The following is a 27303-nucleotide window of genomic DNA, read 5'->3' on the forward strand; positions in this document are numbered from 1 at the left end:
ACAGGTCAATAGAGCCTCACTAGTCATCAACACAGGTCAATAGAGCCTCACTAGTCATCAACACAGGTCAACAAAGCCTCACTAGTCATCAACACAGGTCAATAGAGCCTCACTAGTCATCAACATAGGTCAACAGAGCCTCACTAGTCATCAACACAGGTCAACAGAGCCTCACTAGTCATCAACACAGGTCAACAGAGCCTCACTAGTCATCAACACAGGTCAACAGAGCCTCACTAGTCATCAACACAGGTCAACAGAGCCTCACTAGTCATCAACACAGGTCAACAGAGCCTCACTAGTCATCAACACAGGTCAACAGAGCCTCACTAGTCATCAACACAGGTCAACAGAGCCTCACTAGTCATCAACACAGGTCAACAGAGCCTCACTAGTCATCAACACAGGTCAATAGAGCCTCACTAGTCATCAACACAGGTCAATAGAGCCTCACTAGTCATCAACACAGGTCAACAGAGCCTCACTAGTCATCAACACAGGTCAACAGAGCCTCACTAGTCATCAACACAGGTCAACAAAGCCTCACTAGTCATCAACACAGGTCAACAGAGCATCACAAGTCATCAACACAGGTCAATAGAGCCTCACTAGTCATCAACACAGGTCAACAAAGCCTCACTAGTAATCACTCACAAGTTAACTGAGTCAACGCCAGTACTGGTGCTGGCTAACCCTGGCCAGTTATCACTGACACAGGAAATGTTGCAACACCACAGTTGTTGTTATCAGTGTTTCATGACAACAGTTGCTGGTCGCTACAATCTGCTGCCGCCACATTATCATGAACAATGTTCTTAGTTAAACATGCAAGACAAAAGTCACTCCAGATTATGTTAATGTTGTCCTTAACTTGTTACCAACATTCCAGCAACATCCAGATGAATTTATACAAGAATAAGTATTGGTGTTGCTCCTGGCTCCGGGCCTCGCTGGTCGAGTGGTGAGAGTCCCAAGACCATTGTTGTTGTGCAGGAGCTGAGTGTTACTCCTGGCTCCGGGCCCCGCTGGTCGAGTGGTGAGAGTCCCAAGACCATTGTTGTTGTGCAGGAGCTGAGTGTTACTCCTGGCTCCGGGCCTCGCTGGTCGAGTGGTGAGAGTCCCAAGACCATTGTTGTTGTGCAGGAGCTGAGTGTTACTCCTGGCTCCGGGCCCCACTGGTCGAGTGGTGAGAGTCCCAAGACCATTGTTGTTGTGCAGGAGCTGAGTGTTACTCCTGGCTCCGGGCCCCACTGGTCGAGTGGTGAGAGTCCCAAGACCATTGTTGTTGTGCAGGAGCTGAGTGTGGCAATTGTATTAGATGTGCCTAGTGTGTCCCTACACCACATGAAACAGCTGTGTCTAGTGTGTTCTGACGCCCCATGAACCAGCTGTGTCTAATGTGTCGCTACACCACATGAACCAGCTGTGCCTAGTGAGTTCTGTCGCCCCATGAACCAGCTGTGCCTAGTGAGTTCTGATGAACCACGAACCAGCTGTGCCTAGTGAGTTCTGATGAACCACGAACCAGCTGTGCCTAGTGTGCTCGGATACCCCATGATCCAGCTCTGCATAATGTCTTATAATGCCCCATGAACCAGCTGTGCCTAGTGTGTTCTGAGGAATAATGAACCGGCTGTGCCTAGTGTGTCCTGACGCCCCACGAACCAGCTGTGTCTAGTGTGTTTTGACGCCCCATGAACCAGCTGTGTCTAGTGTGTTCTGACGCCTCATGAACCAGCTGTGCCTAGTGTGTTCTGACGCACCATGAACCAGCTGTGCCTAGTGTGTTCTGACGCACCATGAACCAGTAGTGACTAGTGTGTTCTGACGTCCCATGAACCAGCTGTGCCTAGTGTGTTCTGACGTCCCAGGAACCAGCTGTCCCTAGTGTGTTCTGACGTCCCATTAACCAGCTGTCCCTAGTGTGTTCTAACTCCCCATGAACCAGCGGTGCCTAGTGTGTTCTGATGTCCCATGAACCAGCTGTGACTAGTGTGTTCTGACGCCCCATGAACCAGCTGTTTCTAGTGTGTTCTGACGCCCCATACACCAGCTGTGACTAGTGTGTTCTGACGCCACATGAACCAGCTGTACCTAGTGTGTTCTGACGACCCATGAACCAGCTGTGCCTAGTGTCTTCTGACGTCCCATGAACCAGCTGTGCCTAGTGTGTTCTGACGTCCCATGAACCAGCTGTGCCTAGTGTGTTCTGACGCCCAATGAACCGGCTGTGTCTAGTGTGTTCTGACGTCCCATGAACCAGCTGTACCTAGTGTGTTCTGACGACCAATGAACCAGATGTGACTAGTGTGTTCTGAAGTCCCATGAACCAGCTGTGCCTAGTGTGTTCTGACGCCCCATGAACCAGCTGTGCCTAGTGTGTACGGATACCCCATGATCCAGCTCTGCATAGTGTGTTCTGATGCCCCATGAACCAGCTGTGCCTAGTGTGTTCTGACACCTAATGAACTGGCTGTGCCTAGTGTGTTCTGACGCCCCATGAACCAGCTGTGTCTAGTGTGTTCTGACGCCCTATAAACCAGCTGTGCCTAGTGTGTTCTGACGCTCCATGAACCAGCTGTCCCTAGTGTGTTCTGGCGCCACAGAATCCAGCTGTGCCTAGTGTGTTCTGACGCCCCATGAACCAGATGTGCCTAGTGTGTTCAGGTGCCCCATGAACCAGCTGTGACTAGTGTGTTCTGAGGCCCATGAACCAGCTATGTCTAGTGTGTTCTGACGCCCCATAAACCCGCTGTGTCTAGTGTGTTCTGACATCCCATGAACCAGCTGTACCCCAGTGTGTTCTGACGTTCCATGAACCAGCTGTGCCTAGTGTGTTCTGATGTCCCATGAACCAGCTGTGACTAGTGTGTTCTGAAGTACCATGAACCAGCTGTAGCTAATGTGTTCTGACTCCCCATGAACCAGCTGTGCCTTGTGTGTCCTGACGCCATATGAACCAGCTGTACCTAGTGTGTGCTGACACCACATGAACCAGCTGTACCTAGTGTGTGCTGACACCACACGAACCAGCTGTTCCTAGTGTTTTCTGACTTCCCATGAACCAGCTGTATCTAGTGTGTTCTGACGCCATATGAACCAGCTGTTCCTAGTGTGTTCTGACGCCACATGAACCAGCTGTGGCTAGTGTGTTCTTACGCCCCATGAACCAGCTGTCCCTAGTGTGTTTTGACGCCTCATGAATCAGCTGTGTCTAGTGTGTTCTGACGCATATGAACCAGTTGTGTCTAATGTGTCCCTACACCACATGAACCAGCTGTGCCTAGTGAGTTCTGTCGCCCCATGAACCAGCTGTGCCTAGTGAGTTCTGATGAACCCCGACCCAGCTGTGCCTAGTGTGTTCTGTTGAACCAAGGACCAGCTGTGCCTAGTGTGTTCTGACGTCCCATGAACCAGCAGTACCTAGTGTGTTCTGACGCCCCATGTACGAGCTGTGTCTAGTGTGTTCTGACGCCCCATTAACCAGCTGTACCTAGAGTGTTCTGACGCCCCATGAACCAGCTGTACCTAGTGTGTTCTGACGCACCATGAACCAGCTGTGCCTAGTATGTTCTAACGTCCCATGAACCAGCTGTCCCTAGTGTGTTCTGACGCCACATGAACCGGTTGTGCTTAATTTGTTCTGCGCCACATGAACCAGCTGTGCCTAGTGTGATCTGATGCCATATGAACCAGCTGTGCCTGGTGTGTCCTGACGCCATATGAACCAGCTGTACCTAGTGTGTTCTGACGTCCCATGAACCAGCTGTGCCTAGTGTGTCCTGACGCCAATTGAACCAGTTGTACCTGGTGTGTTCTGACGCCCCATGAACCAGCTGTACCCAGTGTGTTCTGACGCCCCATGAACCAGCAGTACCTAGTGTGTTTGACGCCCCATGAACCAGCAGTACCTAGTGTGTTCTGACGCCCCATGAACCAGCTGTACCTAGTGTGTTTTGACTCTCCAAGAACCAGCTGTGTCTAGTGTGTTCTGACGCCCCAAGAACCAGCTGTGTCTAGTGTGTTCTAATGCCCCATGAACCAGCTGTACTTAGTGTGTTCTGACGCCCCATGAACCAGCAGTACCTAGTGTGTTCTGACGCCCCATGAACCAGCTGTACCTAGTGTGTTCTGACGCCCCATGAACCAGCAGTACCTAGTGTGTTTTGACGCCCCAATAACCAGCTGTGCCTAGTGTGTTCTGACGCCCCATGAACCAGCTGTGCATAGTGTGTTCTGACGCTCCATGAACCAGCTGTGCCTAGTGTGCTCTGACGCCCCATGAACCAGCTGTGCCTAGTGTGTTCTGACGCCCCATGAACCAGCTGTGCCTAGTGTGTTCTGACCCTCCATGAACCAGCTGTGCCTAGTGTGTTCTGACGCTCCATGAACCAGCTGTGCCTAGTGTGTTTGCACGCCCCATGAACCAGCTGTGACTAGTGTGTTCTGACGTCCCATGAACCATCTGTGCGTAGTGTGTTCTGACGTCCCATGAACCAGCTGTACCTAGTGTGTTCTGACTCCCCATGAACCAGCGGTGCCTAGTGTGTTCTGACGTCCCATGAACCAGCTGTGCCTAGTGTGTTCTGACGTCCAAATGAACCAGCTGTCCCAAGTGTGTTCTGACGCCACATGAATCGGTTGTGCTTTGTTTGTTCTGCGCCACATGAACCAGCTGTGCCTATATAGTGTGATCTGATGCCATATGAACCAGCTGTGCCTGGTGTGTTTTGACGCCCCATGAACCAGCTGTGCCTAGTGTGTCCTGACGCCATATGAACCACATGTGCCTAGTGTGTCCTGACGCCACATGAACCAGCTGTTCCTAGTGTTTTCTGACTACCCATGACCCAGCTGTTCCTAGTGTGCACTGATGCCATATGAACCAGCTGTACCTAGTGTGTTCTGACGCCATATGAACCAGCTGTGGCTAGTGTGTTCTGACGCCCCATGAAGCTGCTGTACCTAGTGTGTTCTGACGCCTCATGAATCAGCTGTGTCTTGTGTGTTCTGACGCACCATGAACCAGCTGTGTCTAGTGTGTTCTGACGCACCATGAACCAGCTGTGTCTAATGTGTCCCTACACTACATGAACCAGCTGTGCCTAGTGTGTTCTTACGCTCCATGAACCAGCTGTACCTAGTGTGTTCTTACGCCTCATGAATCAGCTGTGTCTAGTGTGTTCTGACGCACCATGAACCAGCTGTGTCTAATGTGTCCCTACACTACATGAACCAGCTGTTGCTAGTGTGTTCTGACGCCCCATGAACCAGCTGTACCTAGTGTGTACTGACGCCTCATGAATCAGCTGTGTCTAGTGTGTTCTGAAGCCCCATGAACCAGTTGTGTCTAATGTGTCCCTACACCACATGAACCAGCTGTGCCTAGTGAGTTCTGTCGCCCCTTGAACCAGCTGTGCCTAGTGAGTTCTGATGAACCACGAACCAGATGTGCCTAGTGTGTTCTGATGAACCACGGACCAGCTGTGGCTAGTGTGTTCGGATACCCCATGATCCAGCTCTGCATTGTTATCTTGAGATGAATTCGGGGCTTTAGTGTCTCTGCGGCCCGGTCCTTGACCAGGCCTCCACCCCTAGGAAGCAGCCCGTGACAGCTGACTAACACCTAGGTACCTATTTTACTGCCAGGTAACAGCGGCATAGGGTGAAAGAAACTGTGCCCATTGTTTCTTGCCGGCGCCTGGGATCGAACCCAGGACCACAGGATCACAAATCCAGAGTGCTGTCCGCTCGGCCGACTGGCTCCCCATCATAGTGTCTTATGATGCCCCATGAACCAGCTGTGCCTAGTGTGTTCTGACGCCCCATGAACCAGCAGTGCCTAGTGTGTTCGGACGCCCCATGAACCAGCTGTACCTAATGTGTTCTGACGCCCCATGAACCAGCTGTGCCTAGTGTGTTCGGACGCCCCATGAACCAGCTGTACCTAGTGTGTTCTGACGCCCCATGAACCAGCTGTACCTAGTGTGTTCTGACGCCCCATGAACCATCTGTGCCTAGTGTGTTCGGACGCCCCATGAACCAGCTGTACCTAGTGTGTTCTGACGCCCCATGAACCAGCTGTACCTAGTGTGTTCTGACGCCCCATGAACCAGCTGTGCCTAGTGGTTTTCGGACGCCCCATGAACCAGCTGTACCTAGTGTGTTCTGACGCCCCATGAACCAGCTGTACCTAGTGTGTTCTGACGCCCCATGAACCAGATGTGCCTTGTGTGTTCTGATACACATGAACCAGCTGTGCCTAGTGTGTTCTTACGCCCCATGAACTAGCTGTGCCTAGTGTGTTCTGACGTCCCATGAACCAGCTGTGTCTAGTGTGTTCTGACGCCAAATGAACCAGCTGTGCCTAGTGTGTTCTGACGCCCCATGAACCAGCTGTGTCTAGTGTGTTCTGACACCAAATGAACCAGCTGTGATTAGTGTGTTCTGACGTCCCATGAACCAGCTGTGTCTAGTGTGTTCTGATGCCCCATACATCAGCTGTGACTAGTGTGTTCTGACGCTCAATGAACCAGCTGTGTCTAGTGTGTTCAGACGCCCCATGAACCAGCTGTGACTAGTGTGTTCTGACGCCCCATGAACCAGCTGTGTCTAGTGTGTTCTGACGCCCCATAAACCAGCTGTGTCTAGTGTGTTTTGACGTCCCATGCACCAGCTGTACCTTGTGTGTTCTGACGTCCTATGAACCAGCTGTGACTAGTGTGTTCTGAAGTCCCATGAACCAGCTGAACCTAGTGTGTACTGACGCCCCATGAACTAGCTGTGCCTAGTGTGTTCTGATGCCCCATGAACCAGGTGTGCCTAGTGTGTTCTGGCGCCACAGAAACCAGCTGTGCCTAATGTGTTCTGACGCCCCTTGAACCAACTGTGCCTAGTGTGTTCTGATGCCCCATGAATCAGCTGTGCCTAGTGTGTTTTGACGCCCCAAGAACCAGCTGTGTCTAGTGTGTTCTGACGTCCCATGAACCAGCTGTGCCTGGTGTGTCCTGACGACATATGAACCAGCTGTACCTAGTGTGTACTGACGTCCCATGAACCAGCTGTGCCTAGTGTGTCCTGACGCCATTTGAACCAGGTGTACCTAGTGTGTTCTGACGCCCCATGAACCAGCTGTACCCAGTGTGTTCTGACGCCCCATGAACCAGCAGTACCTAGTGTGTTTGACGCCCCATGAACCAGCAGTACCTAGTGTGTTCTGACGCCCCATAAACCAGCTGTACCTAGTGTGTTTTGACGCCCCAAGAACCAGCTGTGTCTAGTGTGTTCTGACGCCCCAAGAACCAGCTGTGTCTAGTGTGTTCTGATGCCCCATGAACCAGCAGTACTTAGTGTGTTCTGACGCCCCATGAACCAGCAGTACCTAGTGTGTTCTGACGCCCCAAATGAACCAGCTGTACCTATTGTGTTCTAACGCCCCATGAACCAGCAGTACCTAGTGTGTTTTGACGCCCCAAGAACCAGCTGTGCCTAGGGTGTTCTGACGCCCCATGAACCAGCTGTACATAGTGTGTTCTGACGCTCCATGAACCAGCTGTGCCTAGTGTGTTCTAACGCCCCATGAACCAGCTGTGCCTAGTGTGTTCTGACGCCCCATGAACCAGCTGTGCCTAGTGTGTTCTGACCCTCCATGAACCAGCTGTGCCTAGTGTGTTTGCACGCCCTATGAACCAGCTGTGACTAGTGTGTTCTGACGTCCTATGAACCATCTGTGCCTAGTGTGTTCTGACGTCCAATGAACCGGCTGTACCTAGTGTGTTCTGACTCTCAATGAACCAAATGTGCCTAGTATGTTCTGACGTCCCATGAACCAGCTGTGCCTAGTGTGTTCTGACGTCCAAATGAACCAGCTGTCCCTAGTGTGTTCTGACGCCACATGAACCGGTTGTGCTTAGTTTGTTCTGCGCCACATGAACCAGCTGTGCCTATATAGTGTGATCTGATGCCATATGAACCAGCTGTGCCTGGTGTGTTTTGACGCCCCATGAACCAGCTGTGCCTAGTGTGTCCTGACGCCATATGAACCAGCTGTGCCTAGTGTGTCCTGACGCCACATGAACCAGCTGTTCCTAGTGTTTTCTGACTACCCATGAACCAGCTGTTCCTAGTGTGTACTGATGCCATATGAACCAGCTGTACCTAGTGTGTTCTGACGCCATATGAACCAGCTGTGGCTAGTGTGTTCTGACGCCCCATGAAGCTGCTGTACCTAGTGTGTTCTGACGCCTCATGAATCAGCTGTGTCTAGTGTGTTGTGACGCACCATGAACCAGCTGTGTCTAATGTGTCCCTACACTACATGAACAAGCTGTTGCTAGTGTGTTCTGACGCCCCATGAACCAGCTGTACCTAGTGTGTTCTGACGCCTCATGAATCAGCTGTGTCTAGTGTGTTCTGAAGCCCCATGAACCAGTTGTGTCTAATGTGTCCCTACACCACATAAACCAGCTGTGCCTAGTGTGTTCGGACGCCCCATGAACCAGCTGTACCTAGTGTGTTCTGACGCCCCATGAACCAGCTGTACCTAGTGTGTTCTGACGCCCCATGAACCAGCTGTACCTAGTGTGTTCTGACGCCCCATGAACCAGCTGAACCTAGTGTGTTCTGACGCCCCATGAACCAGATGTGCCTAGTGTGTTCTGACGCCCCATGAACCAGCTGTGCCTAGTGTGTTCTGACGTCCCATGAACCAGCTGTGTCTAGTGTGTTCTGACGCCAAATGAACCAGCTGTGCCTAGTGTGTTCTGACGCCCCATGAACCAGCTGTGTCTAGTGTGTTCTGACACCAAATGAACCAGCTGTGATTAGTGTATTCTGACGTCAAATGAACCAGCTGTACCTTGTGTGTTCCGACGTCCTATGAACCAGCTGTGTCTAGTGTGTTCTGATGCCCCATACATCAGCTGTGACTAGTGTGTTCTGACGCCCCATGAACCAGCTGTGTCTAGTGTGTTCTGACGCCCCATGAACCAGCTGTGACTAGTGTGTTCTGACGCCCCATGAACCAGCTGTGTCTAGTGTGTTCTGACGCCAAACACACCAGTTGTGACTACTGTGTTTTGACGCCCCAAGAACCAGCTGTGTCTAGTGTGTTCTGACGTCCCATGAACCAGCTGTGCCTAGTGTGTTCTAACGTCCCATGAACCAGCTGTGACTAGTGTCTTGTCTCCGAATATCATCCTGCTTGGGGACTTCAACCTACGGCACCTGAAATGGAAGCATCTGGCTAATACAGTAATATCAGAAAGAATACCAGGAAGTAGCCTAAATGAACAGGTACATGCAAATGACCTGCTACGGATGTGCGACAGGTTTGCCTTAAACAAGCAAATAGTAGAACCAATTAGGAAGGAGAACACGCTGGATCTCATTTTCACTAATAATGATGAATTGATCAGAAACATAATGATTACAAATACCTGTTACTCAGATCACAACTTAATTGAAGTTATGACAACCATGGGGAATAGACCTTCAAAACCAGTCCAGATTCCCGGTGGAGGAGATTTCAGCAAATTCAACTTCAATAATAAACAGATAAACTGGGAGCAAATAAACAAGGACTGCACAGAAATAAACTAGGAAGAACAGCTAGAAAAGGCATATCTGAACCAGTGCCTGGAAAAAATGAGCTCAGTAGCACTAAAAATATATTTAAACCGCATACCCCTAAGAAAAAAGAGGAAGAGATGCAGATTGGAACGAGAACGTCGTTCCCTATATAGGCAAAGAAAGCGAATCGCGGAACAACTTGAGAGTCGCACCCTATCTCAAGAACAGCGAAGAAGGTTATGTAGAGAAATAGAAACAATTGAACTCAAGCTACAAGAATCATACAAAACCCAGGAGAGGCAAAGAGAGCAAAAGGCCATCAGTGAAAAAGAGAGGAATCCGAAATATTTTTTCTCCTATGCAAAATCAAGATCAAAAACCACATCTAGTATCGGGCCCCTGCGAAAGGGAGATGGAACTTTCACCGATGACAACAAAGAAATGAGCGAGCTACTGAGGAAGCAATACGACTGTTTTCTGCGAGCCATTAAACGCACTAAAGATTTCTAACCAAAATGAGTTTTTCATGGATATGATACCAACATCAAATCATATATCAAATCATATATCAGACGTCACCCTATCCCCACTGGATTTTGAAGAAGCCATAAACAGTATGCCTATGCACTCTGCACCAGGCCCGGATTCTTGGAACTCCATATTCATCAAGAACTGTAAAAAACCACTATCACAGGCCCTCCACATTATGTGGAGACAAAGCCTAGATACTGGCGTTTTCCCTGATATACTAAAAACAGCAGAGATAGCACCAATTCATAAAGGAGGAAATAAGGCAGAGGCAAAAAATTAGACCGATAGCACTAACATAACACATCATAAAAATTTGAGAGAGTGCTAAAAAGTAAGATCACAAAATACATGGAATCACAGCATCTGCATAACCCCGGACAACATGGTTTCAGAACAGGGCGCTCTTGCCTGTCGCAGTTGCTGGACCACTATGATACCTTACCTTACCTTGAGGTGCTTCCGGGGCTTAGCGTCCCCGCGGCCCGGTCGTCGACCAGGCCTCCTGGTTGCCGGACTGATCAACCAGGCTGTTGGAGATATGGCATTAGATGCTATGGAAGACAAACAAAATGCTGATGTAATTTACAAAGATTTCGCAAAAGCTTTTGATAAATGACCATGGTGTTATTGCACATAAAATGCATTCAAAAGGAATTACCGGAAAAATAGGTAGATGGATCTACAATTTCCTGACTAACAGAACACAATGTGTAATAGTCAACAAAATAAAATCCAGCCCATCAACCGTGAAGAGCTCAGTCCCCCAGGGTACTGTGTTTGCTCCAGTACTTTTTCTCATCCTCATATCGGACATAGACAAGAACACAAACTATAGCACTGTATCATCCTTTGCAGATGACACTAGGATCTTCATGAGAGTAGGCAACATAGAGGACACAGCAAACCTCCAATCATATGTAGATCAGGTCTTTCTATGGGCTACAGAAAATAATATGGTGTTTAACGAAGATTAGTTCCAGCTCATGCGCTATGGACAAAATGAAAATATAAAAACGGCAACCATGTAAAAAACTCAGGCAAATCATAACATAGAACGAAAAGGCAATGTCAAGGATCTGGGTGTACTCATGTCTGAAGAATTTACCTTTAAAGAACACAATAAAGTAGCCATCACAACTGCAAGAAAAATGACAGGTTCGATAACAAGAACTTTTCACACTAGAGATCTTATACCGATGATGATACTTTTCAAAATGCTTGTGCTCTCTAGAGTGGAGTACTGTTGCACAATGACAGCCCCTTTTAAAGCTGGAGAAATTGCTGACCTGAAGAGCGTGCAGAGAATCTTTACTGCTAGAATCCACTCAGTAAACCATCAGTAAAAATTATTACTCAGTAAAAAAAGTAACACATCTAAACTATTGGGATCGACTAAAGAGCCTAAATCTGTACTCCCTTGAGCGCAGGCGGGAGAGATACATAATAATTTACACGTGGAAAATATTAGAGGGGCTGGTCCCAAACCTGCACACAGAAATAACATCACATGAGACCAGAAGACATGGCAGGATGTGCAGAATACCCCCATTGAAAAGCAGAAGTGCAACAGGTACTCTGAGAGAGAACTCTATCAACATCAGAGGCCTGAGACTGTTCAACACGCTTCCGCTACACATAAGGGGCATAACTAGCAGACCCCTCAGAGTGTTCAAGAGAACTGGATAAGCACCTCCAAAGGATACCTGATCAACCAGGCTGTGACTCATACATCAGGCTGCGAGCAGCCGCATCCAACAGCCTGGTTGATCAGTCCAGCAACCAGGAGGCCTGGTCGACGACCGAGCCGCGGGGACGCTAAGCCCCGGAAGCCCCTCAAGGTACTTGCCCTACCATCTACATGATTTGATGCTCTGCAAATACAGCACACATCAATTCATTGCACACTTATTTAATAATTATTTTGAGAATATATAACAAGTACTTTATATTTAATTTTTTTTTTTTTATATTTGTAACTATACAATATTTGTATCCCTGGTTTCCATACAGTATATTCTAAACAAAATATATATTAACAAAATACATCACAACAAATAGTTGACAGCTGGTAGACTGCCAAACAACAAAAAGAGCTTTGAATATATGATCAGATATTCTTGAGATGGGACAGGAACCAAAGACTCGCCAGGTCCAAAAAGCACACTTGAAGCCTCCCCAAAACCTCCATTCATTCATTCACAAACTTCTCCCAAGACCATCATGAATTAATGAATGAATGCATGATGGTCTTTCCCCCCAAGATCAAATGATCCAAGGTATGATCCAAATATGGAAATATATTCCCCAAAGATCAAAATATCCAAGATATGATCAAAATATTCAATCAAAACTAGTGACATCAAATCAGCTTATAGAGTGGGTATCAAATCAACAGGAGGGTATAAATAACAGGAGAATTTGAGTTAAACTAGATAGCTGCTTCCGCAAGTCAGACCTTTTCAAATCTGTACTCTCTAGTAAATCAAATGTTTATGTGAATAAATGTCTGACCAGGTTCAGACAAAATCTCTTATTTAAACTGCGGGGTTTCTGGAAAAATTCCCCTGTAATTAAACATTGTTTTGTGGGAGACAATACAATTATAGCTTGGGGGACTGACACTGGAAAAACCTATTTTATAACAACTGAAGCTCACCTCAATTCTCCTGAATGACTGTGGGATAGCTGCTGAATAACCAGAGTTCAAATTATAACCTCATTTAACTACCAATGTGTACTTTAGCTGTGCCTTTCCTTCCAAAAGGTTTTAACTTAAAAAAAAAAAATGGGTCTTCTTTATTATTGTCTCTTTTTTCTTTTTTTACTTCCTTGTTCCATATTACACTGGCTTTGCCTGTGTCCTCTAGTATAAACTTTATCATCCAGTGTACCTGAGTGTATCTCAATTTAATCTACCACATTTTGTTTTAGTGTTTTAGTGTAATTTTAATATTAAACTATAGTGTACTTATTATATTATAGTAAGTAAGCTATTCATTTTATAGATTTCATAATTGCTTTTTGACTTTTATTGGTCATCCATTGTTATTAATTATTCTAGTTCATTTTTACTTTAAGTTTCAATAAGTTTTCATTACTTAAATTACCATTAAGTTTATATTACTTTACAATTTTTAAATCTTTAAAATTTATAACTAAAACTGGACAAACTGCAGGAATGGCCCAAGAATATATACACCAGTTGATTGACAGTTGAAACACGGGACCATAGAGCCAATCCTCAACCCCTGCAAACACAACTAGGTGAGTACAAGTTTTGCTTAGAAATCGAAGAATGAGTTTTGATTACCTGTTACAGTTGTATCTTGAGAAAGTCGATGTTTCTTCATTTTTTTCAAGGACTTATCCTCTTGCTCTACATTCTTGTCTTTCGCTTCCCTGATCTTCCTATTTTGATTTTCCTGAATGTGAACTGAAAATAAGGAAAACCTGAATAAAATATATATCCTCATTAAACAAAAATTTTGTTTCTCTACAGCTGCAGCTACAGATAACACACAGCCACTCTACTTGAATTAATGCACATGCTACACACACAAACACAATACTTCAAATCTACAAAAGTGACAGCAGAGAAGACCCACTCAATTATAGACCTGTATCATTGACAAGTGTAATAGTCAAAATATTGGAAAAAATAACAAAAACTAAATGGGTAGAACACTGGGGGAGAAATGATATAATATCAGACAGACAGTATGGTTTTTGATCTAGAAGATCCGGTGTATCGAATTTACTCAGTTTCTATGATCGAGCAACAGAGATTTTACAGGCAAGAGATGGTTGGGTTGACTGCATCTATCTGAACCTAAAAAACGCTTTTGATAGAGTTCCACATAAAGAGGTTGTTCCGGAAACTGGAAAATATTGGAGGGGTGACAGGTAAGCTTCTAACATGGATGAAAACTTTTCTGACTTATAGGAAAATGAGGGCAGTAATCAGAGGCAATGTATCAGACTGGAGAAATGTTACAAGTGGAGTACCACAGGGCTCAGATCTTGCACCGAAGATGTTCATTGTCTACATAAACAATCTACCAGATGAAATACAGAATTATATGAACATGTTTGCTGATGATGCTAAGATAATAGGAAGAACAAGAAACTTAGATGATTGGCATGCCCTTCAAGATGACCTGGACAAAATAAGTGTATGGAGCACCACTTGGCAAATGGAATTTAAAGTGAATAAATGTCATGTTATGGAATGTGGAATAGGAGAACATAGACCCCACACAACCTATAAATTATGTGAGAAATCCTTAAAAAATTCTAATAAAAAAAAAGAGATCTAGGGATGGTTCTACATAGAAAAGTATCACCTGAGGACCACATAAAGAATGTTGTGCGAGGAGCCTATGCTACACTTTCTAACTTCATAATTGCTTTTAAATACATGGATGGTAAAATACTAAAGAAATTGTTCTATATAAATGTACAAAAAATATTTCTTAATGTTAATCCGGATCTGAAATTCTTCCTGGCCATGTAATAGAACCCCAATAAATCAATATATGAAAATATATTTAAAAATTCTTTGATAAACGGATGAGACTTTGTTGGGTAAAGAAGGCATGAACTTCAGGTTGGATTTTTTTATATATTTTCTTTTATATATATATATATATATATATATATATATATATATATATATATATATATATATATATATATATATATATATGTATTTTCCGCATAAAATGATCAGTGTTTTGTGATCGTCAATTGCATATATATATATATATATATATATATATATATATATATATATATATATATATATATATATATATATATATGCGAACAAGCCTGAATGGTCCCCAGGACAATATGCAACTGAAAACTCACACCCCAGAAGTGACTCGAACCCATACTCCCAGAAGCAACGCAACTGGTATGTACAAGACGCCTTAATCCACTTGACCATCACGACCGGTCGTGATGGTCAAGTGGATTAAGGCGTCTTGTACATACCAGTTGCGTTGCTTCTGGGAGTATGGGTTCGAGTCACTTCTGGGGTGTGAGTTTTCAGTTATATATATATATATATATATATATATATATATATATATATATATATATATATATATATATATATATATATATATATATATATATATATATATATATATATATATTATTAAATATGACCGAAAAAGTAAGATTAATAATTCTAACACGAATTTTCTCAATCTTTCGTACATTACGCTTCACTGTTGGAGGTAAATCAAAAATCACATCTCCAAAATTCATTTTTATTTCTAGTCTGACGCGACACGGGCGCGTTTCGTAAAACTTATTACATTTTCAAGGACTTCACAAATACACAACTGATCAGAACTTACGTATCTCTGAGTTTATATCTACATTTGAGTGAGGTGGGAAGGGTGATGTGGCATTAGAACAAGATGGGATATTAATAGGGTATTAAAAGTATCAACACAAGACAGAACACAAAACAATGGGTATTGAATAGAAGTGTTTGTAGAAAGCCTATTGGTCCATATTTCTTGATGCTTCTATATTGGAGCGGAGTCTTGAGGTGGGTAGAATATAGTTGTGCATTAATTGGCTGTTGATTGCTGGTGTTGACTTCTTGATGTGTAGTGCCTCGCAAACGTCAAGCCGCCTGCTATCGCTGTATCTATCGATGATTTCTGTGTTGTTTACTAGGATTTCTCTGGCGATGGTTTGGTTGTGGGAAGAGATTATATGTTCCTTAATGGAGCCCTGTTGCTTATGCATCGTTAAACGCCTAGAAAGAGATGTTGTTGTCTCGCCTATATACTGTTTATTTTGGAGCTTACAGTCCACAAGAAGGCATCTGAAGGCATAGACGACGTTAGTCTCTTTTAAAGCGTTCTGTTTTGTGTCTGGAGAGTTTCTCATGAGTAGGCTGGCAGTTTTTCTGGTTTTATAGTAAATCGTCAGTTGTATCCTCTGATGCATAAGCCTCTGATGCATAACGATGCATAAGCAACAGGGCTCCATTAAGGAACATATAATCTCTTCCCACAACCAAACCATGGCCAGAGAAATCCTAGTAAACAACACAGAAATCATCGATAGATACAGCGATAGCAGGCGGCTTGACATCTGCGAGGCACTACACATCAAGAAGTCAACACCAGCAATCAACAGCCAATTAATGCACAACTATATTCTACCCACCTCAAGACTCCGCTCCAATATAGAAGCATCAAGAAATATGGACCAATAGGCTTTCTACATACACTTCTATTCAATACCCATTGTTTCGTGTTCTGTCTTGTGTTGATGAAATTAATACCCTATTAATGCCACCTCTTGTTCTGTCTTGTGTTGATGAAATTAATACCCTATTAATGCCACCTCACCCCATCCAACTCACTAAAATGTAGATATAAAATCGGAGATGCGTAAGTTCTATTCAGTTGTGTATTTGTAAAGTCTTTGAAAATGTAATAAGTTTTACGAAACGCGCTCGTGTCGCGTCAGACTAGAAATAAAAATGAATTTTGGAGAATTGATTTTTTATTTACCTCCAACAGTGAAAAGAAATGTACGAAAGATTGAGAAAATTCGTGTTAGAATTATTAATCTTACTTTTTCGGTCATATTTAATAATATATGTCTACAGGAAAGACTGCTACCAAAATATACTAATATATATATATATATATATATATATATATATATATATATATATATATATATATATATATATGATTCGATTATATATGATATGATTTTAAAACGATTCTTCGCGGCAGGGGATCGTATTCCAGGGACCTGCCCGAAACGCTACGCGTACTAGTGGCTGTACAAGAATGTAACAACTCTTGTATATATCTCAAAAAAAAAAAAAAAAAAAAAATATATACATATATATATATGTATATATATATATATATATATATATATATATATATATATATATATATATATATATATATATATATACATATATATATATATGTATATATATATATATATATGTATATATATATATATATATATATATATATATATATATATATATATATATATATATATATATATATATATATATGTCGTACCTAGTAGCCAGAACGCACTTCTATGCCTACTATGCAATGCCCGATTTGCCTAATAAGCCAAGTTTTCAGGAATTAATTGTTTTTCGACTACCTAACCTACCTAACCTAACCTAACCTAACTTTTTCGGCTACCTAACCAAACCTAACCTATAAAGATTGGTTAGGTTAGGTTAGGTAGGGTTGGATAGGTTCAGTCATATATCTACGTTAATTTTAATTCCAATAAAAAAAAATTGCCCTCATACATAATGAAATGGGTAGTTTTATCATTTCATAAGAAAAAAAATAGAGAAAATATAATAATTCAGGAAAAATTGGCTTATTAGGCAAATCGGGCCTTGCATAGTAGTCCAAAAAGTGCGTTCTGGCTATTAGGTACGACATATATATATATATATATATATATATATATATATATATATATATATATATATATATATATATATATATATATATATATATATATATAAACAAACGGACCCAGTCCACGGAACTCACTCCCTATTGAATTTAAAAGCTGTCCAACTTTTGCGTCATTCATAAACAATACAAAAAAGTACCTAATTTCATCTTCATAGTTTTTTACATTTTGCTTTAAAATTGCACTGTATCTATTGCTACCCAATCTCCAAATTTTTATGTACCCAATCCGAACATCTTTACCATTGTTATCATTGCTGTCTTCTTATATGTGCTGTCAATCTGCTGTATGGTGTCTATTAATCTTGTTTAAATTACCAATCAAGCTATCAGTGTAATCAATCAGAGCTTTAATATACCAATGGGCTTTAATATACCTACTATTCTCTCTCATCTCATTTTTTTTCTTGCAATGTCTTTGTTATTTTATTAATTCTGCTAGAATTTACCTAATTAAAATTATCTATTTGATAAAGGACCTGCCTGAAACGCTGCGCATACTAGTGGCTTTACAAAATTGTAAATACTATGCTATGTATTCTCACAAACCTAATGTACCTTTTTGTATATAAATAAATAAATGAAATATATATATATATATATATATATATATATATATATATATATATATATATATATATATATATATATATATATATATATGTCATACCTAGTAGCCAGATCGCACTTCTCGGCCTACTATGCAAGGCCCGATTTGCCTAATAAGCAAAGTTTTCCTGAATTAATTTATTTTCTCAAATATTTTTCTTATGAAATGATAAAGCTACCCATTTCATTATATATGAGGTCAAATTTTTTTAATTGTAGTTAAAATTAACGTAGATATATGACCGAACCTAACCAACCCTACCTAACCTAACCTATCTTTATAGGTTAGGTTAGGTTAGGTAGCCGAAAAAGTTAGGTTAGGTTAGGTTAGGTAGGTTAGGTAGTCGAAAAACAATTAATTCATGAAAACTTGGCTTATTAGGCAAATCGGGCCTTGCATAGTAGGCTGAGAAGTGCGTTCTGGCTACTAGGTACGACATATATATATATATATATATATATATATATATATATATATATATATATATATATATATATATATATATATATGTCGTACCTAGTAGCCAGAACTCACTTTTCAGCCTACAATGCAAGGCCCGATTTGCCTAATAAGCCAAGTTTTCATGAAATAATATATTTTCTCTAATTTTTTTCTTATGAAATGATAAAGCAACCCATTTCATTATGTAAGAGGTGAATTTTTTTTTATTGGAGTTAAAATTAACGTAGATATATGACCGAACCTAACCAACCCTACCTAACCTAACCTATCTTTATAGGTTAGGTTAGGTTAGGTAGCCGAAAAAGTTAGGTTAGGTTAGGTTAGGTAGGTTAGGTAGTCGAAAAGCAATTAATTCATGAAAACTTGGCTTATTAGGCAAATCGGGCCTTGCATAGTAGGCTCAGAAGTGAGTTCTGGCTACTAGGTACGACATATATATATATATATATATATATATATATATATATATATATATATATATATATATATATATATATATATATATATATATTGTACCTAGTAGCCAGAACGTCATACTCGGCCTACTATGCAAGGCCCGATTTGCCTAATAAGCCAAGTTTTCCTGAATTTATGTATTTTTCTCATTTTTTTCTTATGAAATGATAAATCATTCCATTTCATTATTTATAAGTTAATTTTTTGAAATTTGATTTAAAACTAACGTAGATATATGACCTTACCTAACCAACCTTACCTAACCTATCTAAACGTAACCTATACTCACACAACTAAGTCAATAATTTATGTTCCTAATATAATATAATAATTATAATTCAAATAAACTAATTGGAAACAATTTATTGAAAATAAAGTAAATCAATCGGCCTATTAGGCAAATCGGGGATTGCATAGTAGGGCAAGAAGTGAGTTCTGGCTACTAGGTACGACATATATATATGTGTATGTATATATATATATATATATATATATATATATATATATATATATATATATATATATATATATATATATATATATATATATATATGTCGTACCTAGTAGCCAGAACGCACTTCTCGGCCTACTATGCAAGCCCGATTTGCCTAACAAGCCAAGTTTTTCTGAATTAATATATTTTCTCTATTTTTTTCCTTATGAAATGATAAAGCTATCCATTTCATTATGTATGAGGTCAATTTCTTTTTATTGGAGTTAAAATTAACATAGATATATGACCGAACCTAACCAACCCTACCTAACCTAACCTAACCTATCTTTATAGGTTAGGTTAGGTTAGGTAGCCGAAAAAGTTAGGTTAGGTTGGGTTAGGTAGGTTAGGTAGTCGAAAAACAATTAATTCATGAAAATTTGGCTTATTATGCAAATCGGGCCTTGCATAGTAGGCTGAGAAGTGCGTTCTGGCTACTAGGTACGACATATATATATATATATATATATATATATATATATATATATATATATATATATATATATATATATATATATATATAGGCAAAAATATATATATATATATATATATATATATATATATATATATATATATATATATATATATATATATATATATATATATGTCGTACCTAGTAGCCAGAACGCACTTCTCAGCCTACTATGCAAGGCCCGATTTGCATAATAAGCCAAATTTTCATGAATTAATATATTTTCTCTAATTTTTTTCTTATGAAATGATAAAGCTACCCATTTGATTATGTATGAGGTCAATTTTTTTTTATTGGAGTTAAAATTAACGTAGATATATGACCGAACCAACCCAACCCTACCTAACCTAACCTAACCTATTTTTATAGGTTAGGTTAGGTTAGGTAGCCGAAAAAGTTAGGTTAGGTTAGGTTAGGTAGGTTAGGTAGTCGAAAAACAATTAATTCATGAAAACTTGGCTTATTAGGCAAATCGGGCCTTGCATAGTAGGCTGAGAAGTGCGTTCTGGCTACTAGGTACGACATATATATATATATATATATATATATATATATATATATATATATATATATATATATATATATGTCGTACCTAGTAGCCAGAACGCATTTCTCAGCCTACTATGCAAGGCCCGATTTGCCTAATAAGCCAAGTTTTCTGGAATTAATATATTTTCTCTATTTTTTTTCTTATGAAATGATAAAGCTACCCATTTCATTATGTATGAGGTCAATTTTTTTTTAATGGAGTTAAAATTAACGTAGATATATGACCGAACCTAACCAACCCTACCTAACCTAACCTAACCTATCTTCATAGGTTAGGTTCGGTTAGGTAACAGAAAAAGTTAGGTTAGGTTAGGTTAGGTAGGTTAGGTAGTCGAAAAAACATTAATTCACGAAAACTTGGCTTATTAGGCAAATCGGGCCTTGAATAGTAGGCTGATAAGTACGTTCTGGCTATTAGGTACGACATATATATATATATATATATATATATATATATATATATATATATATATATATTATTAAATATGACCGAAAAAGTAAGATTAATAATTCTAACACGAATTTTCTCAATCTTTCGTACATTTCTTTTCACTGTTGGAGGTAAATCAAAAATCAATTCTCCAAAATTCATTTTTATTTCTAGTCTGACGCGACACGAGCGCGTTTCGCAAAACTTATTACATTTTCAAAGACTTTAGTTCACAAATACACAACTGAATAGAACTTACGCATCTCCGATTTTATATCTACATTTGAGTGAGGTGGAAGGGGTGATGTGGCATTAACACAAGACAGAACAAAATGTGGCATTAATAGGGTATTAATTTCATCAACACAAGACAGAACAAGAGTATTAATAGGGTATTAATTTCATCAACACAAGACAGAACAAGAGTATTAATAGGGTATTAATTTCATCAACACAAGACAGAACACGAAACAATGGATATTGAATAGAAGTGTTTGTAGAAAGCCTATTGGTCCATATTTCTTGATGCTTCTATATTGGAGCGGAGTCTTGAGGTGGGTAGAATATAGTTGTGCAATAATTGGCTGTTGATTGCTGGTGTTGACTTCTTGATGTGTAGTGCCTCGCAAACGTCAAGCCGCCTGCTATCGCTGTATCTATCGATGATTTCTGTGTTGTTTACTAGGATTTCTCTGGCGATGGTTTGGTTGTGGGAAGAGATTATATGTTCCTTAATGGAGCCCTGTTGCTTATGCATCGTTAAACTCCTAGAAAGAGATGTTGTTGTCTTGCCTATATACTGGGTTTTTTGGAGCTTACAGTCCCCAAGAGGGCATTTGAAGGTATAGACGACGTTAGTCTCTTTTAAAGCGTTCTGTTTTGTGTCTGGAGAGTTTCTCATGAGTAGGCTGGCCGTTTTTCTGGTTTTATAGTAAATCGTCAGTTGTATCCTCTGGTTTTTGTCTGTAGGGATAACGTTTCTATTAACAATATCTTTCAGGACCCTTTCCTCCGTTTTATGAGCTGTGGAAAAGAAGTTCCTGTAAAATAGTCTAATAGGGGGTATAGGTGTTGTGTTAGTTGTCTCTTCAGAGGTTGCATGGCTTTTCACTTTCCTTCTTATGATGTCTTCGACAAAACCATTGGAGAAGCCGTTATTGACTAGGACCTGCCTTACCCTACAGAGTTCTTCGTCGACTTGCTTCCATTCTGAGCTGTGGCTGAGAGCACGGTCGACATATGCGTTAACAACACTCCTCTTGTACCTGTCTGGGCAGTCGCTGTTGGCATTTAGGCACATTCCTATGTTTGTTTCCTTAGTGTAGACTGCAGTGTGGAAACCTCCGCCCTTTTCCATGACTGTTACATCTAGAAAGGGCAGCTTCCCATCCTTTTCCATCTCGTAAGTGAAACGCAGCACGGAACTCTGCTCAAATGCCTCCTTCAGCTCCTGCAGATGTCTGACATCAGGTACCTGTGTAAAAATGTCGTCAACATACATGCAGTATATGGCCGGTTTCAAGTTCATGTCGACTAAGACTTTTTGCTCGATGGTACCCATGTAGAAGTTTGCAAACAGGACACCTAGGGGAGAACCCATGGCGACCCCATCTACTTGCTTATACATGTGCCCATCCGGGCTCAAGAAGGGTGCCTCTTTAGTACAAGCTTGGAGTAGTTTCCTCAGAATATTTTCTGGTATGTCAAGAGGAGTACAGGCTGGATCACGATACACTCTGTCGGCTATCATTCCGATTGTCTCGTCCACAGGTACGTTGGTAAACAGCGATTCTACGTCCAACGAGGCTCTTATCCCTGTGGTCCGTGTGCCCCGCAGTAAGTCAACAAATTCCTTTGGAGACTTCAGGCTGAAGGCGCAAGGAACATAAGGAGTCAGCAGGCCGTTGAGTCGCTTCGCCAGTCTGTACGTGGGTGTGGGTATCTGGCTAATGATTGGCTGAAGTGGGTTTCCAGGCTTGTGTGTCTTGACATTTCCATACGCATATCCAGGTTTATATTCTCCAATGATCTTTGGCAGGTGGAGTCCGGATTTCTTGGCGTTCACAGTTTCGATCAGTCTGTTGACCTTTGCTTTTAATTCGGCTGTAGTGTCCTTCGTTTCCCTTTGGAACTTAGTTTGGTCAGAGAGTATGATGTTCATTTTCGCCAGATATTCGTCTTTTTTAAGAATGACATATATTGGCGACTTGTCACCTCTCCTGACAACTATCTCCTTGTTCTCACGAAGGCTTTTAGCTGCCGCTTTAAGCTCGGGGGACAGTATGGTGCTTCTGTAATTGCCTCGATTCTTTCCTCCTTCTGCAATAAGTTCTGCTTGTAAGGTATCTTTGGTAGTGACCTTCTTTGGTAATGCCCTTTTGCTCTACGCGAGGTTTCTGTCCACGCTGAGCAGGCCTTAGGACACCTGCGTTCTCATTTGACAGATGTACTGCCCCAGTCAAACTCCCCACCTGATAATGTCCTCGGAGCGGATCACAGCGGGCGCGAACGCCCGGGCTTGGTGCCGGAGGAGGCCACAGCCGGAAGACGAACCAACCCGAAGACGCAGGGGCGCGAACCCCATACGCCATGGGAGAAGGCAAGCTCCAAAACTGGGACACTCGCTCGTCGGTCATCGCCCTTCCGCCGAGCAGAGTTCCGTGCTGCGTTTCACTTACGAGATGGAAAAGGATGGGAAGCTGCCCTTTCTAGATGTAACAGTCATGGAAAAGGGCGGAGGTTTCCACACTGCAGTCTACACTAAGGAAACAAACATAGGAATGTGCCTAAATGCCAACAGCGACTGCCCAGACAGGTACAAGAGGAGTGTTGTTAACGCATATGTCGACCGTGCTCTCAGCCACAGCTCAGAATGGAAGCAAGTCGACGAAGAACTCTGTAGGGTAAGGCAGGTCCTAGTCAATAACGGCTTCTCCAATGGTTTTGTCGAAGACATCATAAGAAGGAAAGTGAAAAGCCATGCAACCTCTGAAGAGACAACTAACACAACACCTATACCCCCTATTAGACTATTTTACAGGAACTTCTTTTCCACAGCTCATAAAACGGAGGAAAGGGTCCTGAAAGATATTGTTAATAGAAACGTTATCCCTACAGACAAAAACCAGAGGATACAACTGACGATTTACTATAAAACCAGAAAAACGGCCAGCCTACTCATGAGAAACTCTCCAGACACAAAACAGAACGCTTTAAAAGAGACTAACGTCGTCTATGCCTTCAAATGCCCTCTTGGGGACTGTAAGCTCCAAAAAACCCAGTATATAGGCAAGACAACAACATCTCTTTCTAGGCGTTTAACGATGCATAAGCAACAGGGCTCCATTAAGGAACATATAATCTCTTCCCACAACCAAACCATCGCCAGAGAAATCCTAGTAAACAACACAGAAATCATCGATAGATACAGCGATAGCAGGCGGCTTGACGTTTGCGAGGCACTACACATCAAGAAGTCAACACCAGCAATCAACAGCCAATTATTGCACAACTATATTCTACCCACCTCAAGACTCCGCTCCAATATAGAAGCATCGAGAAATATGGACCAATAGGCTTTCTACAAACACTTCTATTCAATATCCATTGTTTCGTGTTCTGTCTTGTGTTGATGAAATTAATACCCTATTAATACTCTTGTTCTGTCTTGTGTTGATGAAATTAATACCCTATTAATACTCTTGTTCTGTCTTGTGTTGATGAAATTAATACCCTATTAATACTCTTGTTCTGTCTTGTGTTGATGAAATTAATACCCTATTAATACTCTTGTTCTGTCTTGTGTTGATGAAATTAATACCCTATTAATGCCACATTTTGTTCTGTCTTGTGTTAATGCCACATCACCCCTTCCACCTCACTCAAATGTAGATATAAAATCGGAGATGCGTAAGTTCTATTCAGTTGTGTATTTGTGAACTAAAGTCTTTGAAAATGTAAAAAGTATTACGAAACGTACTCGTGTCGCGTCAGACTAGAAATAAAAATGAATTTTGGAGAATTGATTTTTGATTTACCTCCAAGAGTGAAAAGAAATGTACGAAAGATTGAGAAAATTCGTGTTAGAATTATTAATCTTACTTTTTCGGTCATATTTAATAATATATGTCTACAGGAAAGACTGCTACCAAAATATACTAATATATATATATATATATATATATATATATATATATATATATATATATATATATATATACATACATATATATATATATATATATATATATATATATATATATATATATATATATATATATATATATATATATATATATATATATATAAAAGATTTCTTACATTCTTGAACAGACACTAGCATGCATAGCTTTTTGGGCAAGTCCTTAATCCTAATTTTAACACTCACATTCCCAGTAAGCAGCCCATATCAGCTGTCTAACTCCCAAGTACCTATTTACTGTTAGGTGAATAGGTGCATCAGGGCAAAAGAAACTGCCCATTTGTTTCAGCATCTAATAAAAATAGAACCTTGACCCTTAGGATTACAAACCCAGAGCACTGTCCACTGAGCCGTCAGGCTCTGATGTTAATTTTAATATTACTGTGAACTGGAATACATGAAATAAACTATATCAGCAGTCAAGTATAATACAACTAACAATTGAATTAATAGTGGTCCAGAACGGACAGAAACGTCTTTGTATTTTCATCTTTTTGTGTGTGGTTAGGACAACATTATTGTGACTCATCAGCTGTATAAAATACAACTACTTTATACAACAAATCAGTAATGTAATTGTGGAACCTAAAAACTTGTCTAAAATATATACAAGTTTTGCTTTGAATTTAAAAAACGAAGAATGAGTTTTTATTACCTTTAATAGTTGAATCTTCAGACAGTCTTCGTTTTTTCTTCATTTTCTTTAACTTAAGCTCTTGCTCCCCATTCTTTTCTTTTGCCTCACTGATGTTGATATCTTCTTGGGCATCTATATTATTTGTTGGTATCTTGTTGACACTTGATCCATTGTCCTGCATGTATGCTGAAAATTAAGAAACATGCGTAAATTTAATATGGTATCATCATTACAAAATATGTCCTCCAAAAAACTTTAATTGAAAGAAACACTGAAATGTGAAATTTGGCAGCAATGAAGAACTATGTCATTATGGGAATTTTGGTACCCATATGTAAAGGAAGTCTCATTATCTGATGATATAGACCTGATGCAAAGTAAAGTGTGTCAAAATTATTTGCACACCCTCCTCCACTATGTGGAGTAAAAAAAGATATGTGAATTCGGATAATTATATAACAAATGTTCAAGATATGAGGAAATATTTCATTCAAAATGATCTGCTGCCAGAAATCTTGGTCAAATATCACCAGTTTGCTAACTGTATGTAGTAACTAAGTGATTGTAACCTATCCACCGCTGTCCACTGGATGGAGGCAGTGTGCAAGATAAACATATCAATTGTGACACTAGCTCTCCACACATGTCAGTTGCTTAATTTAAAATCTGTACTCATGGTCGGTCTCGAGCCCCTTGTCAATGTGGTGATGTGTATGGAATTATGTAATTAGGTCATCAAGATTGAAACTTGCTTAGCTAAAATGAATTGCTTGGTTCAGTCCCGGAGCCAATTAATTATGTGCCTCTGCAACCATTTCCACTACCGCTAACAACATGGATATGGGATGCATAATATATGAACTAAACTACTGTACTATGTAAATGCTTTTCATTATTGCCAACACAAAGGAACATGCAGGTTTTATGATTTTCATTGTTAGCTTATGCAAAATAATAATAATAATAATTACCAAGATAAAACAATTCGGTGAGATTATTAACATTTTTGCTTGACAGACCACTTCCTGGTAGCATGCCCTTTGTGGTATTTCTATTGCCGACCTTAAAATAGATGACAGCAACTTGATAACCACCACCTTGTAGCTTAGAGACTTTAGAGGGCCAGGTCCCAAATTTGCACAGCATAATATAACAACATACTGGAGCTAAAGATACAGAAGGAAATTAATAATAGGTGTCATAGGTACAGTCAGAGAGCAGAGTCTTAACAGTAGGGGGTTCAAGGGCTGTTTGCTAGGCTAGGCAAGGGTAGACTAGGCTTGGCTAGTGTTGACTAGGTTATGCTAGGAAGAAGTAGGCTAGGCTGATTTACTCCACCAGTAATTGGCGGTCTGTCTAATTACAAGCTACCACAAGCTACACAAGCTTCACA

The 27303-nt window shown here is 41.0% G+C and overlaps 1 protein-coding gene across 1 annotated transcript; it reads right to left on the minus strand.

Annotated features, from left to right (window-relative positions):
* Nucleotides 1-13382: 13382 nt before the first annotated feature.
* LOC138356192 (uncharacterized) lies at nt 13383-27056 on the minus strand. Its single transcript, XM_069311921.1, has 3 exons — nt 26882-27056; nt 25929-26096; nt 13383-13534 (listed from the first exon to the last, which is right to left on the minus strand). The coding sequence occupies exons 1-3, from the start codon at nt 27054-27056 to the stop codon at nt 13383-13385; spliced, it is 495 nt and encodes a 164-aa protein (XP_069168022.1).
* Between the last annotated feature and the right edge of the window lie 247 nt (nt 27057-27303).

Source organism: Procambarus clarkii, chromosome 71, assembly GCF_040958095.1.
Source record: "Procambarus clarkii isolate CNS0578487 chromosome 71, FALCON_Pclarkii_2.0, whole genome shotgun sequence".
NCBI lineage: Eukaryota > Metazoa > Arthropoda > Malacostraca > Decapoda > Cambaridae > Procambarus > Procambarus clarkii.

Coding starts and splice junctions, on each gene's coding strand:
- LOC138356192 (XM_069311921.1), bottom strand. CDS start 27,056: ATGCTGTGCAAATTTGGGACCTGGCCCTCTAAAGTCTCTAAGCTACAA. Junction 26,097..26,881: donor CACCGAATTGTTTTATCTTG/GTAATTATTATT, acceptor CTTAATTTTCAG/CATACATGCAGGACAATGGA. Junction 13,535..25,928: donor TGAAGATTCAACTATTAAAG/GTAATAAAAACT, acceptor CCTTATTTTCAG/TTCACATTCAGGAAAATCAA.